Source organism: Tamandua tetradactyla, chromosome 2, assembly GCF_023851605.1.
Source record: "Tamandua tetradactyla isolate mTamTet1 chromosome 2, mTamTet1.pri, whole genome shotgun sequence".
NCBI lineage: Eukaryota > Metazoa > Chordata > Mammalia > Pilosa > Myrmecophagidae > Tamandua > Tamandua tetradactyla.
Window position 1 is genome coordinate 38,352,708 of NC_135328.1, and position 19,087 is coordinate 38,371,794.

The window sequence follows — 19,087 nt, forward strand, 5'->3', positions numbered from 1 at the left end:
TGGGGTTGGACAAGAAATATTCTTTTTCTTTGCATCACAGTACAAAGTGTGAGGTATATTGTAGATACTAATAAACACCTTTTGAATAATAGAAAGCACGTTCACCTACCTTAGATCTTGTGATACTAGCTAGACCAGGATTTGCCAATGTTCTCTATTGCACAGTACATTTTTGTATTTCATATTTTTATTATGGTATAATACACATATCATAATAATTCTTAAAGTGTACTACTCAGTGGCATTATATAATTTCACAATGTTGTGCAGCCATCACCACTCTCTAGTTCTAGAATATTTTCGCCATATAAAAAGACCCTATGCCCATTAAATCATCACTCCCCATTGCCTCCACCTCCCAGTCTCTGGAGACTACTAATTTGCATTCTCTTTCTATGGATTTCCACATTCCAAACATTTTATCTGAATCGAATCATACATTATATGGTCTTTGGTGTCTTCTTTCTTCCATGAAGAATAATGTTTTCATGGTTCATCCATGTAGTATCCATCAATACTTCACTTTTCACGGCTGAATAATAGTCCATTGTATATCACATTGTTTTATCCATTCATTGGTTGATAAACACTTGAAATTGTTTCAACCTTTTGGTTATTGTGAATAGTGCTACCATTAACATTTTGTGTACAAGATTTTGTTTGAGTTTTTTAATCCTTTTAGGTACATACCTGGGAGTGGAATTGCTGGGTTCTATGGTCATTCTGTGTTTAACATTTTGAAGAACTGCCAAACTGTTTTCCACTGAAATATTTAATATTCCCACTAGTCACGTATGGGGGTTCTGAAGAAAATTAATGTGTCTTGAATACGAGAAAAAGGTTTTGGTGCTCAAATAAGTTTATGTTTTGTGATGGATTATATTATTGCCTCCTTCTTCTGAGAAGGTTATATATTCCAGTCATCGCCATGTGATGTGCAGTGCTGCTGTGGGAGGCATATCCTTGCCCTACAGTTGACATTGGGTTTGGCCGTGTGATTTGCTTTGGCCAAAGGCATGTGAGAGGACATGTTACATGCCACATCTGAGCAGTTTCTTAGGAGACATCGCCTGGCGTGGCCTTTGCTTTTTTCCCTTCTGTTGTGCAAATGTCAGATTTCTGATATGACTGCTTCTTAAGCCTGAATCTAAAATGGAGAAGACATCTCGAGTACAGCCAATGCATAGCCAACATGTAATATGAGCAAGAAATTAACTTCTGTGGTTGTAAGCCATTGGGATTTGGAGGTTGTCTGTTACCACAGAGTAGCTTAACAAAAACTCGATAAAACTGAAACAGTGGATTAAATAACATAAAACACATTTATTTGCTGCAGGACTTCTCAGTGCCTTAACTGTGTTAATGTACAGTATTAGTCAAAAGGCGGATTTCATACATAGTTTCCTGAATATATTTGAGACTGGGAATCTTTGCATATCTATGATTATATGGCATGCAGCCTGGCAAATGCTGGACTATACAAATTGTTTGGATTTAATCTTATCCATAATAACTTTTCTGAACTTCTCTACCCATACAGAATTAGGGGGCCCTTCATCTTTGCTCCCATGGAAATTTGCATATATTTATATGTATATTTTATTGCATTTATACATTTGTGAATCTTGATCTCCCACTTAGCTAGAATTCCTTGAGGTCATAAACTCTGACTTCTTTACTTCTTATATCTCTAGCATGGAGCATGGTGTCAAATGGATGTATTTTACTCATAAGATGCTGAATTGAAACCTTGTATTTATGCACACCTACTACGATCTAATACCGTGCTTGATATCTTGGAAAGAATGTAAAGAAATACAAGACCATTATTGTTGTCAACAGTCATAATTTGTAGCCAGAAGTTGAAAGTCAGTGGAACCTGGAAGAGTAAGGAAAATTCGCCACATGTACATTGCCACTTGATGGAAAAGCCAAAGAGCCCCAAATATTGCCAGATAGCCAGAAGATACCAACCCTGGGAGGAGGCAAACCTGCCAGCCTCTGAAACCATGAGCCAATAAATTCCTATTATTAAGCCTGTTAAAAAAACCTGTTATGGTTTTTGCTTTAGCAACTGTGAAATTGAAACACTTTAGGGTGCCAGAAAATGGGGTGCTGTTATTATAAATATCTGTAAATGTGGGAAAAACTTTGGAAAATGGGTAATGGGTAGAGGTTCAAAGAATTGTGAAGTGCTTGATAAAGAAAGCCTTGATTGCTGCAAAGAGACCATTGGAATGCATATGAATATTAGAAGTATTTCCAATGAGGCCTTAGAAGGAAATGATCGATGTGTTATTGGAAATTTGAAGAAAGGCAATCCTTGTTATAAAGTGGCAGAGAACTTGGCAAAATTGTGTTCTTCTGTACGATGAAAGTGGAATTGTAAGTGATGAACTTGGATATTTAGGAGAGGAAATTTCCAAGCTGAATGTTGAAGGTGCAGCCTGGCTTCTCCTTGCAACTTATAGTAAAATGTGAGAGGAAAGGGGGAAGCTGAGAATTGAACTCTTAAGCAAAGAAGAACCAGTAACCAATGATTTTGAAAATTCCCAGCCTATCAAGATAGTATAACCTGAGACTAGGGCCAGAAATGACTCCGTCAGGGACCTGCCTGAGCTTTTGGGAAATGAGTCTCCAGAGAACAGGGTTCCATGTGAGGGTTTAAGAGAACAACCTTTCGCTAAAGAAATTGTGGCTGAATATGAATTCAACCAACCATTTCATCAGAAGTCAAGATTGGAAATGCAGCTATCCAGAAATAATCTATTGTCTGATGGTTTGAACCTGCTTGAACTGCATGCAAAGTTGACAAGGTTTTTGCAAAATTTGTGTGAGTAGAAAACCACTCTCAGCCTGTATTGAAGAGATGAATTGTAGGAAGAATGACTTCAAGGACAGAACTACGGAAGTAAAGGTCTGAATGGAAAAGATCTTCTTAGGCCAAGAGACTGAGCACAGCCCTGTTTGTGGAAAGGTCAGGTACACTCCTGAGCTTGTAGGAAGCAGACCATCTGCCCCATTGTCCAGAGAGAATGCCACAATTCCAATACTTGGGGCAGGTGGAGCCCCCACCCGAGTGTTCAGGAAAACCATGGCTGTGCTAGCATTTGCAAGAAATGGGACTGCTGTTCTGTCATGTCTTTGAGGGCGAAACATTGATCCATAGATGGTACTAAGACCTTGAAGTTGTCAGAGTTGTTTGGGACCTGAGACCATTTTCCTTCCAGTTTCTTCCTCTTGGAATAGTAATGTTTATCACATACCTGTCTCACCATTGTATGTTGGAAGCAGATATCTTGTTTTCTAGATTTCCCAGGACCATCAGAAAAAGGAATTTTGTCCCAAGACAGACCACACCCATAACTAATTTTGCTAAGACTTTGCACTTAGCATTGTTGTAAAATGACTGAAGGCTAATTTAGGGGTGTTGTGATGGAATGAATGCGATTTGCTTAGGGGAAGAACATGTTTTTTGGTGGTTCAGAGGGCAGACTGTTGAGGACGGAATCAGGTTCCCCACAAAAGGCTTGTTCAGGTCCCAATTCCTGGTCCTATGAATGTGAAACCATTTGTAAACAGGAACTTTCAAGATCTTACTAGTTAAGTTGTTCCCCAACTGAATGAAAGTGGGCCTTAATCCAATAGGACTAAAGTTCTTGGAAGCAAAGGAAATTGGACACAGGAAAAAGCCACAGGGGACAGCCAGAAGTAGGAAGTCAACAGAACCTGGAAGAAAAGGGGGAAGACACCACCATGCGCATTACCAGATGACAGGAAAACCTAGGAGTCCCCTGAGCTTATTGGCCAGCCAGAAGATTTTGACTCTGGGAAGAAGCAAGCTTTATAGCCTCAAAAAAGATGAGTCAATACATTCCATTGTTTGGCTTTTATTTTTTAAGCAGCTGGAAAACCAAAACAATCTGGAAATTCAAAGATGAGCAGGAGTTAACTAAGCAAATTTTACTTTCTATGCAGATGCAAAAGCATGTTAGAAGAATCTCTCTGGCAGGGTGAGTTGAACTGGATGTCTGGGTTAGAGATAGCTGGTAAGGCAGTAGTGGTCAGCCCTCAGGTTAAACAAGGCCTTAGACCGTATTAAGAACTTTTTTTTTTTACCTTGGTAAAAAGGGACAGTAATAAAATGCATTTTAACCAAAGAATGTCATGAGAAGCATGGGCACAACTAGCAATTTGAGAAGAAGAGTTAGAGGGGAAAATGGAGTTTGGAGGCCATTGTGTATTCTGAAACAGATGTTTTGGTAGTTTGGTCTGAGGAGGTGATAACATAAAGAGAAATGGTTTATCTGACTCTAAGACCTGTCAACTCTCTCAACTGTGCAAAATAAGTACAGAGTGTGATTCATCTTATGAAGGAAATAACAGAGTAATATGAAAGCAGAGAACTTGGGGAAGCAAGTTCTCCTTCAACAAGAACGGTCAGGGAAAACCTCTCTTAGCAGATAACATTTAGGCTGAGTCCTGATGGGTGAGAAAAAATCAGTTCTGCAAAGAGTGGGGGGAAAGAGTATTCCAGGCAATGGGAACAATAAGCATGGAAATAGAAGAGAACTTGACATGTTTGGGAAGCATGCTTTGACAGGACAGAATAAAAGGGAGCTGGGTATTAGAGGATTTAGGAGAAAACAACTGATCCAGGGATCAGATAACACAAAGTCTTATAAGTACCAACTTTTATTTTTATCATGACTTCTGTGAAGAAACTCATATTTAACTTGAAACAATTTCTTCTTAAAACTTCAAGAGTATTTTCATGTTGAAATTGTATGAGATTGAATTTTAAAAAAGATCTCAGCTGCCTTATCTTTCTTGATTCATAGTTTGAAGTATGTTTGATATTTCATAATTAGAAGTGTCATTTAGAAGTCCTGCACCAATTCTATTTGTCAGTTTTAATCCTTATCTATTTTTATTTATTCATTTTGTCTTTTTTCCCTCACTTAGAGGTAAGTTCCATGAAAGTAATGATTTTTGTTTCTAGTTCATTAGTATTCCTCTGGAGCCTACTATCTACATCATAGTAGATACCTAATGGATCTTTGCATAACAAATGAACAGCCCAGAGTAGAATCTTGATGGTCACCTAGTACATAGGTTGACAATGTATTTCTGTAAAGGGTAAGGTGGTAAATATTTCAGGCTTTGCGGACCACACAGTGTGTTGCAACTACTCAACTCTGCCATTGTAGTGTGAAAGCTGCCATAGACAATATGTAAAACAATGGGTATGACTGCGTTTCTGTAAAATTTATTTTTCAAAAATAGGCTACATGTCAATGTGGCCCATAGGCCATTGTTGGCCAACTCCTGTGCCAGTCAGTATAGGCTGTCTTTATGTTGTGCTCACAATCCGTGAATCTCAGTGATTTGCAAAAGTAAGTGTTCATTTTTTCACCTATGCTGCATCATAGTCACGAATTGGCTATGCTTCTCCTCTGGAGACCTCAATTGAGCATTGCTGCTCTTTTGGCAGTAAAAAAAAGAGGAACTGATGAGTCTACATCCCGGTTCTTACAGCTTCATTCACCAAAACATGTCAGATGGGCTCATCTGAGTTCAAAGAGTAGGGCTATGGAATTCTCTCAAAGGGAGGATACCGTAGGGAGGAACACAATATATGGGTTAATATTAAGCTGTTCTCCCACATGCCATTTGGTTCTTGGGTTCCCTAGGGCATTTCTGCCAAGTCAACTTTCAAAAGAGCTCTACTTGTACACTTTTCCAATACTGAGGAGTTCTCTACCTACCAAGGCAATTTGTTTCACCCTTCAAAACTTGATACTTCAAAAAGTTTTAGCTACATCACAGTGCATTCCATTTACCTGTATCTTTCACCCAAGCTTCCAAGTCCACCCCTTAGGAACCTGCAGAATAGGTGATGATGCTTGCTAAGTCAAATGAGGACTCTATCCAGGAGGTGGAGAGTCTCTAATTCTTACATCAAGGAAGCCCCCTCCCATTTCCCCCAGGTAGCTGCCTTTCTTCATTTCCCAGAGTGCGAATGACCCATCACGGAGACAGGGCTGAACTTCTGAATGAGATCATAGCCTTTTCGCCCTTTCTGCACAGTTTCACCCAGTGAATTATTGTCTTATTTTCATTCCACTCCAGTAAGCTGTCAGCGATGGATACTGTAATTCACAGCAATAGAAACACAAACAGATGGGTAATTGACCCGCATGCCTTCATTACACTGGAGTTCAGCTTGGCTGTTGGAGCCATAAAGTCGTTTATCTGCCAGTCTGAAATCCCTGGGCTTTCACAAGGAAAGGAATCAGGCTGACTTTTTGCAAAAGGTAGTCCTAGTTGTTGCTCTCCCCACCACGTGCATTTCAGAAATGGACACAGTTTGACAAGCAGAACTTAACAGGTACAAAACAACAGCTGGGACTCCTATAGTGCTCAGAGATGTCTACAGGGGGCCACACTCTGGTGCAAGAATAGAATCAAAGAATATTTTTATTTAACCAAAGTAAACCTGCATATTCTCCTTCTTCCTCTTGACACAGTAAAAGAAGAAGCACTTAATACTAATGAAAAAGGTCAGAAATGAAGAAATGCATCAAAAAATGCCACCATATTAAGTAATTAAGGGCTAGAGTAAGATAAAATCAAAACTGAGCAAAAACAACTCATGATGATACATGGAACTTGCCCTTGAACAAGACTGGTATTGGCCCAAGGTCAATCTAACATGGGCCCACCTTGACACAAAGTATGTCTTCTCTTCAGACCCTGCTCATGTTTCAAGACTCAACTCCTTCCCAGACCCATCACAAAGACTTCCATATATCTTCTCCCAGCTTCCTTTTTCTTTCTACTTTATAGTAGACCACTGACTTAGTCAATATTCAAAAAAAAATTTATAAACCTCTACTGCTATATTTTATGTTTGAATCATTGATAGAAGTCACTATCTCCTTTTCCTTGGATTTTTGGGCTTTCATTTTGTCACTAAGTAGCCCCTCTATATGTTATAAGGTAGGAAGCGTGTTAAACCTGTCCTTATTTCTTCCAACAGATCCCTTTGTACTTAAGAATTACTTTTCAAAGGAAGGAGGAAGAGGCCTTAGCCAGAAGCTGTCAGCAAAAGAACAGGATTGGGGTAGCGAGAAAGTTTGGGCTGTAAATCTCCGGATCTCAGTTGTGCCTTCAGTTTCTGCTAGCTGGGTCCTCTTTCCCAGACACTAAATGTCCTGCAGGCTCACAGAAAAGGTCACCTGAACCAGGTGCCTGCTTTAGCAGGCAATATTGATAGTGTCATTGAAGTTCCCCAGGGATCCAATGCCGGTTCCCTGAAAGTTCCTGTTACTTTAGTGTCCCCAATGGTTGAAACTCAACAGCAAAGTCAGCCCCCGTTTCTTTTCTTCTGAGCCTCAAGTAGACTCACATCCCATGATGGACAAAGAGCTTTGACCTAGTGGCTCTAAGATATATTTTCTTCTCTTCTCTAAGAGAATTTGAAACACATAAACAGATGAATCTTACTCAGAAAGGAAGGTGATAGCCAGGTTGATTCTCAGCTGGAAAAAGTCTGATTGTCTGAGGCCTTTGCGTGTGGTATTCCCACCTTCTATGGGTCTCACATCCCTTAAGTCCTGTTTATCCATTAGGCCTTAGCTTAAATGCCACTTCTTCCATGTGAGCCTCTTTGACTGCCTCTCTGCTGCTCTTTTCTGAGTTAGGTGCTCTTCTTCTGTGTTCCTCGAGTGTTTTGTGCATCATTCTGCAGAGCACAGCTCTGACTGCAGGTAAACAGTTTGTTTGCACATCTGTCTCCTTCAGTAGGCTGTGAGGTCAATGAGGGCAGAGAATTGTCTGCCTTGTTCGTCCCACAGTATAGTGCCGGACACATGGTAGGGGCTTTAGTGATACACGCAGAAGGAAAAGAGGAGGGAAGGAGGGGAGGAAAGAAGATAAAAAGGAAGTAAGGAAAGAGAGGAGGTAGGAAGGAAGAAGGGAAGGAATGGAGTGAGGAAGGAAGGAAGGAGGGAAGGATGGAATGAAGGAGGGAGGGAAGGAAGGAAGGAAAGGAAGGAGTAAGGATGGAACATTTGTAGAAGAGAGAATGATACAATGGTAAATAATAAAATCCTACAGTAATTACAGCAAAAACACAATAATGCTTAAAGAGAAAATGCATTCATGAAATGGTTCATATAACCCAGAAGGGCTATTCAAAGAGGATTTTCCTGAGAACTGCTTAAGTTTGGTGCTGGTAATGGATCATGGCCTGATGTGAAATGAATGGGGAAAACCTAACGTTTGCTGAACACTTCATTATGCCAGGTATTGTCTTAAGTGCTGTTTATGCCTGTCTCCCCCTCATTTACTCCTCAGAACAGCCTATAGAGCAGTTATTGGGATTTCAGCTTCGCAGCCAGAAAACTGAGATTCAGAGAGGCTAAGGTATTGCTGAGGTCCCCCTGTGCTCGAGTTGCCATGGGGATATAAATGGGAGTTTGTCTCAATTCTTACTCTTTTCCACTAAAGAGGTGGAAGGACCCTCGAGTGCTTAAGAAGTCAGAATTCCTGGATTCAAGCCCTGGCTATGTTACAATAGTTGGGGGACTTTGAGTAGATCATCTAACCTTTCAGTTCTACCATCCAAAGGCTTAATGGGGCAGCTTTCTTTTAGTTGAACAGAAGGAAGAGGATGGTTCTTTTGTTCAACAAATGCATGTCTAGAGCCAGCTCTGGGCTTGGCCTTATTTTTCATTCCGGAGTCTACAGTGGACAGAGCCCCTGCCCCTCTACAGCCCACTCCCTAATGAGAGAAATGGAGAAAAACACCATGAAAGGAAGTTGATAAATTAATCTTAGTAGTTAATACTAGGAAGAAAATAGAAGAAGCTAAAAAAGAGGGCTCTGGGGGTGGACTTGTGTTTCAATGTATGTGTCTCCCAAGGTCTGGATTCCAAAAGAACCAGGCAGAGACCTTGGGAAAGAATGTTCCAGTCACAGGGAAGGATAATCACAAAGTCTGTAGGAGGAACAAGACTGGCACATCGGAGGGGCTGAAAAAAAAAGGGCAGGGTGTCTGGCAAGTTCTGAGTTAAGAGAATATTGGGAGATGTGGAAAGGGAGGGAAGCAAGGAAATGGAGATGCCTCATTGTGTGGCAGAGAGAAGGAGAAATAATATCTCCGCAGACAGAGAAACTGTATACGATATATGAACATGTCATGAGATGTGTGTGTTGGGTGAGGTGGGAGGGAGGGAGGCTTGGAGAGAAGGCAAGGATCAGGAAAGGAAGAAGAAGAGGCCATGTGCATCCCACACCTGCATTACCCGCATACTCTGCAGCGCAGCAGAGCATTCCATTTAAAAGTATAACGAGATTCTCTTTTTCTTTTCAAGAAAAAGTATAAGGAGCTGGGGGAGCAGAATATTCCATATGTTCAGCGTGGGTGAGTCGGTGTTGAAATAAGACTCGCGACTCCTCTCTTCCCAAGTTTTGGAGAGGCCAAATTTAAATAGTTGGCAATAATGGTGTCCTTTTTTCTCTCATTTTCTCAGTTTTCGTTTTCCTCTGTCTGTGCGTGTGTGTCTTTGGGAACTGTGGGGACAGAATATTCCACCCCAGCCGGCAGCAGTATATCTTTCAGACAGTGGTTCCACAGGCCAAATCCCACTCAAAATTATTTATGACTCCCATTGAAGCGGGCGGGACTCAGGCGCCGAGCTGTGAGGTCAGCAATGGGCCTCTTTGTTGGACACAGGTCACCAGGAGAGGACTCCGGCTGTGACTGCTGTGTGAACCTCCGCAGAAATGGTTATGTAACTTTAAACAGTAATGACATTTTGCAGAAAAGTGCTTTTTAATTGCTATGTCTTCATTATTCTCTTTCAAAATTGCCCAGGAGATTCTGCCTCAGAGACAGCTCGGCATATTCTGAGTTTCCATTTTTAAAGAGCAGCCAGTTTTGTGTTTCAGCTGCTCCCAGGCACCCCCTCCCAACCCCAAACTTCTTCTGTTTTCAGTTGCATTAAATGGGGTAGGTAATACTGCCTTTTGTACCCTTGCCAAATGGAGAAATGATTTGACGCAGTTTTCTAAAAATGCACTCCTCAAATTCCTTTTGGGCTGGGACCAAGAATAGAATATTGTATCTCCTACAAAAGAGAGGAAGAAAATGATGAGCAAGCGAGAAAAATAGGACTGAAAGTTTAGTCTGTAGAGTCCCTTGCAGCAACAGAAACTTAACCCCAATCCATAGACCCAGTTGTCTATAGGGGATTGGGATCAGCCAGAAATACATTTTGCTTTGGAAGCAAAAAATGTCGATACAGATAAAATGACTCAATCGTGCATAGGCTGAGAAAATCGCAGACTCAGTGTAGAAGGGATTTATAGCTTGATTTGTTTCTCCCCACTTTTTGGCATCTGTAGCTCCTGGATGATCGGTACCCCTGATGAGCGATCTCTGAATCTCAATCGAACCCCTTGCTCATGGGGGCGGAGCTCCCCCAGCCTTTCGGTGCTCCATGGCCCTGCTGGATAATTGTGTGTTGAAACAGCTTCCGCGCACACGGGGGTAGGATTCATTGCCCGGCAATGCCCTCTCACCCACGCTGGTTCAACAGGCACGGCAGAAGTCTAAACCCTCTTTTTTTTCTCGTGTGAAAATTCCCCATATATCTGAAGAACGCCTCCCTGAGTATTCCTTTCTTCTGATTAAATACCCGCCACTGTTGTCCCTTCATTTATCCTGTGTTAAACCTTTAATTTACTCAACGGAATGGTGCTGTCATCATCCTCCTCCTCAAAAATAGGAAGGGATGACATTTCTTGTTGCTTGCTATGTGCCAGGAATGCTTCCCAACAATATGAAGGAATTATTTAATTTAGTCCTCTCCACAACCCTGTGAGGTGGGTACTAAGAGTATTTTCAGTGGACAGAAGAGAAAGTAGAGGCTGGGAGAGAGGCTGATTGCTTGCCTGAGATGATGTAGGTAGGAAGGCAGCAATGTCCAAATCTCAGCTACTGTGTTTGGTTTCCCATCAAAAGGCCCCCTGAAGGCTCCTTTCTCATAGTGCCTCTCTGAAACCTATCTTTTTTTAGCTACCATATGAGGACAGTTTGAAATGATGGGGTTTACTTGTTTATAGCATGCAGGGGAGAGGGAGAAAGAGCATAATCTAAAAACACAACTGTGAAGCAGACAGTAAAAGAAATGATGGACTTGTTCAGCAAATTCCTGATATTTAGGATCAGGGGTTTTCCCTGAAGTATGAATGAGGAAACATTTTAATCCAGTTAAAAGCAGTCCACTTTTACACAGTGGGTAATAGACCGTTACTTCCATGTGTATTGGAGGCTAAAAATGAGAGCAGTTCCAAATGGCGTGGAGAGACATGTTCCAGAAAAAAGTGAGTTGTTGAATTAATTCTGCCCTTCTGTCTGGGCACCACAGGTAATAACCTGCTATGCTACATTTCAAGAGTGCTATGATAGTTCTTGTGCCCAGAAAGACCTTCGCCATCATCGTCCCTCAGGAATAAGGTTTTGATTAGTGAAGTGTAGTAAAATGATCTTGAAACCCAGGCAAAGGGGCTCATCCTGTAACATGGAACAGTCACGTCCTCTAAGTGTGCCTTAGCTTCTTCATTTGTAGAATCTAAGAGGAGAAAATGAATTATCTCTAATGTCATTCCCCACCAATTGTTTTTTCATGAAACAGTTGTCCAGCTAACTTGCATCTCTCTTACTCTTGAAGATTACCCAAGGATGCTTGTTATCCACAGGATAAAGTCCAAACTCCTTAGCATATAACAAAGCCCTCTGCAACCTGTCTCACTCTACCACCTAAGGCTGATCTGCCCCTTGCCCCGTCCAAGGTCACTTCATTCACCAGGCGCTTGGAAATGTGTTATGTCTTTCTTTTAGTTGTTAACTCTTTTTAGCTATTATATTATATTCTTATTATACACGATGATCTCTAACTCATGTTTTAACCAGCCCAAATGTCACCTCCTCAGGGAAGATTTTCCTGCTACCCAAACCACAGGCTTTGTAGTTTATTTGCAGGCTTTGGTCGTCCAATTACACCATGTGGCTGTTTGTGCTATCGGTCTATAAAGCTGTGTTTTGGTGATGCATGTGCCTGCTGATTATGTTGCAAACTCCCCGTGGGAAAGGATTGTGTCTTTTTTTAATCTCTATAGATCTAGTGCCTATCTCAAGACTTGTGCTTCATAGATAAGGTTCATAAATATTTGAAGAAAGAAAAAGGAAAGAAATGGAGGAGATAAAGAAAAATAAACAATGATCTCATTATCTTCAATAGGAGTTTTCTACAAAAAAAAAAAAAAGAAATGCATATACCAGAGTTGAATCTTGTCTCATTCCTGATACAATGGAATAGAGTATGCCTTTCAGAGATTGCTAAGTTCACGACCTGAGAAATTTAAATATAAACAATACAACTGGAAGCCTCACCAATTATGCTCTGTCTGTGTCTTTGCAGACCCAGAACTATTTTGGTTACCATGCATAGGGAGAAATCTAGCAGCTTCAAATTCCTAGGCATCACCTTCTGAAACTGTTAATGAGACACCTTTCTTAACCTTTATTTTTCTCATTCTTGCTGTTCCCTATCAGGTCTTCAGATCATCTTCCCTCAGTATCTGCAAGAGAAATTTGTCCAGTCGGCCTTGAGCTACATCATGTGCAATGGTGAGGGGGAGTATGTGTGCCAGAACAGCCAGTGTCGGTGCCAGTGTGCCGAGGAGTTCCCGCAGTGCAACTGCCCCATCACCGACATCCAGATCATGGAGTACACGCTGGCCAACATGGCCAAGTCGTGGGCAGAAGCCTATAAGGACCTGGAGAATTCAGGTAGAGAGGGGCTCATTCGGTGCAACTGCATGGACGGCCATGAGCCCAGTCTAGGAAGGGGAAATCACCTGGCTGGAATGAGGACCACTGTGGGAGAAATGCGTGACCCCATCTCAAATTCACTTTGGATGGTCCAGAGCCTGGTGTAGAGCCTGCTCTGGAGTAGCTACTCAATAAATCTCTGTTGAAAGAAATGATGAATGGAATCATTGAGTTTGTGGTAATATGATGTATAGTCTCTGTTATACCCAGGAAGCAAGAGAGTTAAGGCTATATAACAAACCTCTAGAGAGTGGGGTCAAAGGAAGCTCTATTGATTCCTGAGTCTCTTTCTCTCTCTCTTTCTTCCTCATTCTTTCCTCATGTCTCTGTCACTCTCTCTCTCTCTGTCTCACTGTCTCTGTCATTCTCTCTTTATCCATTTATTTAAAGAATTCACAGATGTCAAAGCTAGAAGTCACTTTTCAGGTAACGTAGCTATTTCCTGCTTTTCATGGTTAAGAAAAATGAATTTCAGGGGAGGAAAGTCAGTCACCCAAGGTCACAGCGTGGGTCAGGGGTAAAATTGGATCTCTGCTCTTACAGAGCTTACGTTTTGTGAGAAAGCCAGGCAACAGTCATGTAACCAGCCAAATAATTCTAAAATTAAAACTGTATATGGGACAGGCCACGGTGGCTCAGCAGACAAAAATGCTTGCCTGCCATGCCAGAGGACCCGGGTTCGATTCCCGGTGCCTACCCATGTAAAAAAAAAAAAAGATTAAAAAAAACTGTATATGTGCAAAGAGCAAGAAGCTGCTGTGAGCAAATGCTGTCAAGTTGAGAGTTGATGTGACCAGGAAAGTCAGGGCAGACCACCGTGAGAAAGTGACCAGTGAGGAGAAACCTAAATGTCAGACTGTCAGCAGGGGTCAAAGGGAATGTGCAGGTGGGCTGGTGTGAGGCCTTTCCCTGGTGTCTAGGGGAGGGATGACTGTCCTTCAGATTAAGGTGATGGTGCAAGTGGTCAGGAAGAGAAAAGTGCAGACACTGGACTATTTAGAAAGAGAAACTGGCAGGGCTTGATGTTAGATTGGCTATGAGACTTGAAGAGAAGAGGGTTATCTGAGCTCACACTCGGTTTCCTTGCAGGTCTAGCTGTTGGATGTTGGTATCATTCGCTGACTTGGGCACCCTGGAATGTTTGGTCAAAAGACCGTGGACTCCGGTTTTGGATATAATGAGCTTGAGAATTCTTGAGGCTTCCAAGAGGAGATGCCAAGTAGATAGCTTATACTGTGTGCCCAATAAATACCTGCTAATTAAACGGATCTACTTATAAAGCATTACTGTTTTCGAAGCAGTGTTATATTCCTTACATCAATTACATTAACCCTGTTAGAGTTAATTGTGGATTCCTGTATTATAGAGGAGGTCAATGAGACCCAGTGTTTTCCCCAGGGTTACATTGTTGGTAATTGACAGAATTGAGAGTGGATTCCAGCTGGACCTTAAGTCAAATCCAGTCATCACAGCAGCTTTTGCAACTTAATTTCTAGCGTATCCTCAGGCCTCAGTTCCCTCATTTGATAAATGATAGGACATGTTTGTGGTTTTAATATTTGAATTTATTTAAATCTTTAGCCAAGAGAGCCTTTGATCAAACAAAATCTTACCTTGGAGCCACTGGTGTACCACCAGTAAAAGCAGAGCTTTGTTGAAAAGTATTTGGAAATTACTGATGTCTGTGAGCTCTAAGCCCCCGACCAGCTCTGGGACCACAAGATGCATCTAAGATCATCTTCTCACAGGGTGAGGCAGCTCAAATGGAGCTGTGGGTGCTTTAGGAACCTGCACCCATTAGACCATTTTAAATCCTGGGAGACTCATAAAAGAGAGAGGTTCATGATGGAATCATGTATTATGGTGATGATTCGGCTTCAAAGAAAAGAAACATTTTATAAAATGCTTTTGCAGAGCTATTCTGCCAATTACTAAAATAGCAGAGGGAACCTAAGTTGAATGCTCATGGGCAGTCAGAATCCTTAGCATAAAATCCCTGGGAAGGAAGAGAAACCATTTTAAATGGGTGGGTGGGGAAATACAAAAAGCTGAGATGCTGCAGCATTAGCTGAATAGACCACACAAATCATGTATGTGTTGGGCTTTCTACCCACACAGGCGCACATTTGCTCTTGGTATCCCCATACTTATTCATTTGAAATGGCTTCACCCATTAAGACAAATCCAACCATCCACACAAGCATCTGCGGCTTGTATGTGTGTTTTCTTCCTTTTTATTTTCTTCCCATAACATTAACAACAGCACCAGCTGATGTGGAAGTATTAATGACCAGCCAAAGATAAAGGCAATTGACTCCTTAATGCTTCCAGAGCATTGGTCAAATGGAGCCTGGTTTGCACACACAAATGTGGGTCTACGTTTCTTTCCTTGGAGAGGACTCTGCTACTTTTAGACAAGAAAGTTAATGCATATAACTTGTAAATTCTTTTATCTGACCCAAATTCTGGTTTATTGATAAGACTGTTCTCCCCTTTGAGATTTCAACAGGGCCCTTTGCAAAATGAGCTGCAGGTCTTCCATGGGAGCAGAGTTCAGTTGCTCAGAACAGCAAAGGGTCATCAGAGCCCGTACCTTGCCTCCAGCCAGCTCACTGAATAAATCCATTAGTGGAGTCATGTGTTATCTTTTCATTCTTATGCTACTATGCACTGAGCACTTTGTGTGCATCAGGGATGACATGGGCAGATATAGTGCTTTGTCAACTGCTTGAAAGTTGGATTAGATACCTTTATAACCTGACTGACAAAAGGGGACACTGACACACTGAAAGGCTATGTCTTTGCCCAGGGTCATATAGCTATTTGGAGGTCAAGATGTGATTTGAACTCATGCACGTCTGATTGTCTATAATGAGGTGTCTGATGTTCTCTAGGAGAACCTCTAGGTTCTCAAGGTGTTTTGAGCACCTTTTATTTTGTGCACACAATACACTGATACTCTGGCCTGCCCTCTTCAGGTGTTGAGAAGAAGTATAATAGAAGAAGCAAGAACAGAGTCCCAGAACCAGGCTAGTGGTCCTACTGTGTATTGCCTGTGTGACCTGGAGCAAGTTATTTAACTTCTCTGTGCCCTATTTTGTAAAAATTGGAGGCAATAAAACTACCTTATATGTTTGCTATAAAAATCAGTGATATGTATTAAGTGGTTAGGACAGTGTGGTGCATATTGAGTACAATATAAATATTTGTTAAATACAATGACTGACTAATATACCCCCTAAGATGTAGATTTCCTAACATGAAGTGGAAGTTTTAGGCCTCAGAAAGTTTTTTTAAATCCTATCATTTTAGCCTTTCTTAATCTTAATTCTGTATTTCTTCCAGTATATGGAGCAAAATAGAGGATTGGACTGGAAAACAGAAACACAGGTTTTAGTCTTTGCTCTTGTCACTCACTGACTATATTACCTTCAAAAAATACCACCACTTTTGGTCTGTTTTCCCTGTATGTATAACAAAAAAGCTGAACTAGATCATTTCTAATAATTTCTAATGCTGTGTCAGGGCATGCTGACATTCTGAATCTCAGTATCACAAATTGAAATAAAACCCTTTACCCAGGAAGATAGCCCGAGAGTTTTTCCCCCATCTTTTATGCTAGAGTTTCCCAAAATGTGAAATGATGTTAGATGATACAAACAAATGACTTCAAATAATCACACCAAAGGAGGTTGATCTATTTTAAATTCTTTGTTCAATCTGTGGATTACATCAAAGAAAAAGTTTGTTTGGTGCTAATATGCCTTTAACACCTCTCTAACACTTGATAATTTCCTATATTTCAAAGTGAGAGCAGGAACTAGGGTTTGATCATTTAGCAGGCAACAGTATCTGGCTTAAGTTTACTAATTTTGTCGTCATTTTTTTTTCAGCTTTACTTTTGCAGCTACCATTCTATTGAAAGCATGTGGTAGCAGGTTTCTGTGTAGAATTGGGTTAAATGTTTGCATTTTATTTTAAAGTAAAAAATAATTAATTAACCCAAGGGCAATATTAAATAAATATAAGTACATGGGATATATGGAAATCATTATAAAGATGATATTCAAATAATAGGATTTTGGCAAGCCCTGTCTTAGGTAAGGAAGTAGAATACAGTCCACTCTTACCTATACAGTCTGGGTGGTAGCAAAGTATAAAGAACATTCACTGAAAGTTCAGTGGTAGGTGGTGCAGTGATGGCTCGGTGGCAGAATTCTCGCCTGCCATGCTGGGGACCCGGGTTTGATTCCCAGCGTCTGCCCATGCCAGTGGGAAAAAAAAAAAGTGCAGTGGCCTTTGCACTGCTTAGTAGGAACAGGGAAGGCTAGTGCAGTGTTCTGTGGGCCACAAACAAATTTAGTTCTATTTGCAAGCCTGCTTTGTGGTAGGCGTGGGAGGTGGTCACACAGTCTGCCCCATTCAGCTCTGCTCTCTTGGCCTTTTCTCTTGCTAGATGAGTTCAAATCGTTTATGAAGCGTCTCCCCAGCAACCACTTCCTGACCATTGGGAGCATCCATCAGCACTGGGGCAATGACTGGGACCTCCAAAACCGCTATAAGCTCCTGCAGAGTGCCATGGAGGCCCAGAGGCAAAAGATCCAACGCACTGCCCGCAAACTCTTTGGCCTCAGTGTGCGCTGCCGCCACAACCCCAACCACCAGCTGCCTAGGGAGAGGTAAGTTCTGCCACCACCTCCCACCTCTGCAGGGACCACCCTGGTGCTAGTTCATATTTGCTTGTTACAGAGGGAAATGCAATGCACATGATTCATTTGGGGTTGGTGGGGAAGGCCTTGCATAGTCCAGGTCGACCACTTTCTAGTTTATCTCTGGCTTCTCTCCCTCACTGGCTTCAGCTTCAGTGGGTTTCTCATTGTTTCCTATCTATCCTAGTGACTGTCAGCCTCTGTGTACTGTCTGCTCCATCTACTGAGGATGGGAATTAACACTAGCCCTAACTGCTATCTGGTGTTATTTTGGTCACTTAAAATGTATTATCTATTTAATTTTAAAATAACTCAACAAGGCGGATTTAGCATTGCCAAATTAATGGTGAAGAAACTGAGTGAACTAATTAGTCTATCTAGCATTTTTATCAAGACCTTGAATAGACGGAGGCAAATGGGACACATGTGGCACAAACATAAGGGGGCGCCCATTCTCCCGTTCCTGCAAGTGCAGGGTCCTCACCTGAGAGTGATTTCCTCCTTAAGTGAGCGCCTCAACTTGCTTCACCCTGAATTTGGTGGACAGTGGACTGGACCAAGTCAGACAAGACCCGTGCCTTCGCAGAGGTAGGATGTATTTGCTGTCTCAGGGACCCACAGGGAATGAGTTTGGATTTGAATTCAGGTCTTTCAGATTTCGTTCTCTCAGAGGATTTACGAGCTGCATCTCAGAATTTTGTGTAGTGATGACTCAGGGGTTTCCATACCATGAGGGCATCATAGAAGATCAAGAAGGCACTGTTTGGGGCTCTCTACCTCGCTTCAATCAGATAAGCTATGCTTTCATCCATTTCATTATTTGGGGGACCTTACATTCAATTTCATTCAAAGAGAAGAGATCCCCTCCTAAAAAGAATGATATCGCATTCATTTAGTGCATCTGTGTCAGCATATATGTGTATGTAATATATATATATATATTTACAGATGAAATATATATATATTATATATATATGTAATGAATAAATATATATATTTACCTCCATTGTACCGATCAGGAAGCTGAAGTTCAGAGGGTCAAAAATTGCTCCAAAGCCACGTATACATCAGAATTCCTCAACCAAAGGTACTTTTGTCCCCAGGGGACATTTGGCAAACTCTCAAACCATTTTGATTATAATAACTGAGCAGGAAACTGCTACTGGCATCTAATGGGCAGAGGCCAAGGGATGCTGCTAAACTTATGACAATGCACAAGGAAGCCCCCATAATTCAGAATTATCTGCCCCAAATGTCAGTAGTGCTGAGGTTTCGACATGCTGATATAAGAGGAAGACACAAGATGCCATTTAACTCTATCAATCCAAATTCTGTGCTCTTAACCATCCCACTATACTGGCTCTCAGAGTTAAAAAAAACAATAGCTACGTTTTTCTCTGCAATCTCCCTCCAACCCAACCAGCCCCACACATGCACCCTTTATCCTCTTATTTTTTGTAGGACTCAGATCAAA

General features: G+C 41.5%; 1 protein-coding gene across 1 annotated transcript in view; it reads left to right on the forward strand.

Moving 5' to 3' along the window:
• The window catches only part of BRINP1 (BMP/retinoic acid inducible neural specific 1), a 183,780-nt gene that overhangs the window by 141,398 nt on the left and 23,295 nt on the right, over positions 1 to 19,087 (forward strand). Inside the window, exons 6-7 of the mRNA XM_077133027.1 lie at positions 12,626 to 12,862; positions 17,361 to 17,583. Coding sequence (XP_076989142.1) covers positions 12,626 to 12,862; positions 17,361 to 17,583 — 460 coding nt within the window. The remainder of the gene's footprint in view (positions 1 to 12,625; positions 12,863 to 17,360; positions 17,584 to 19,087) is intronic.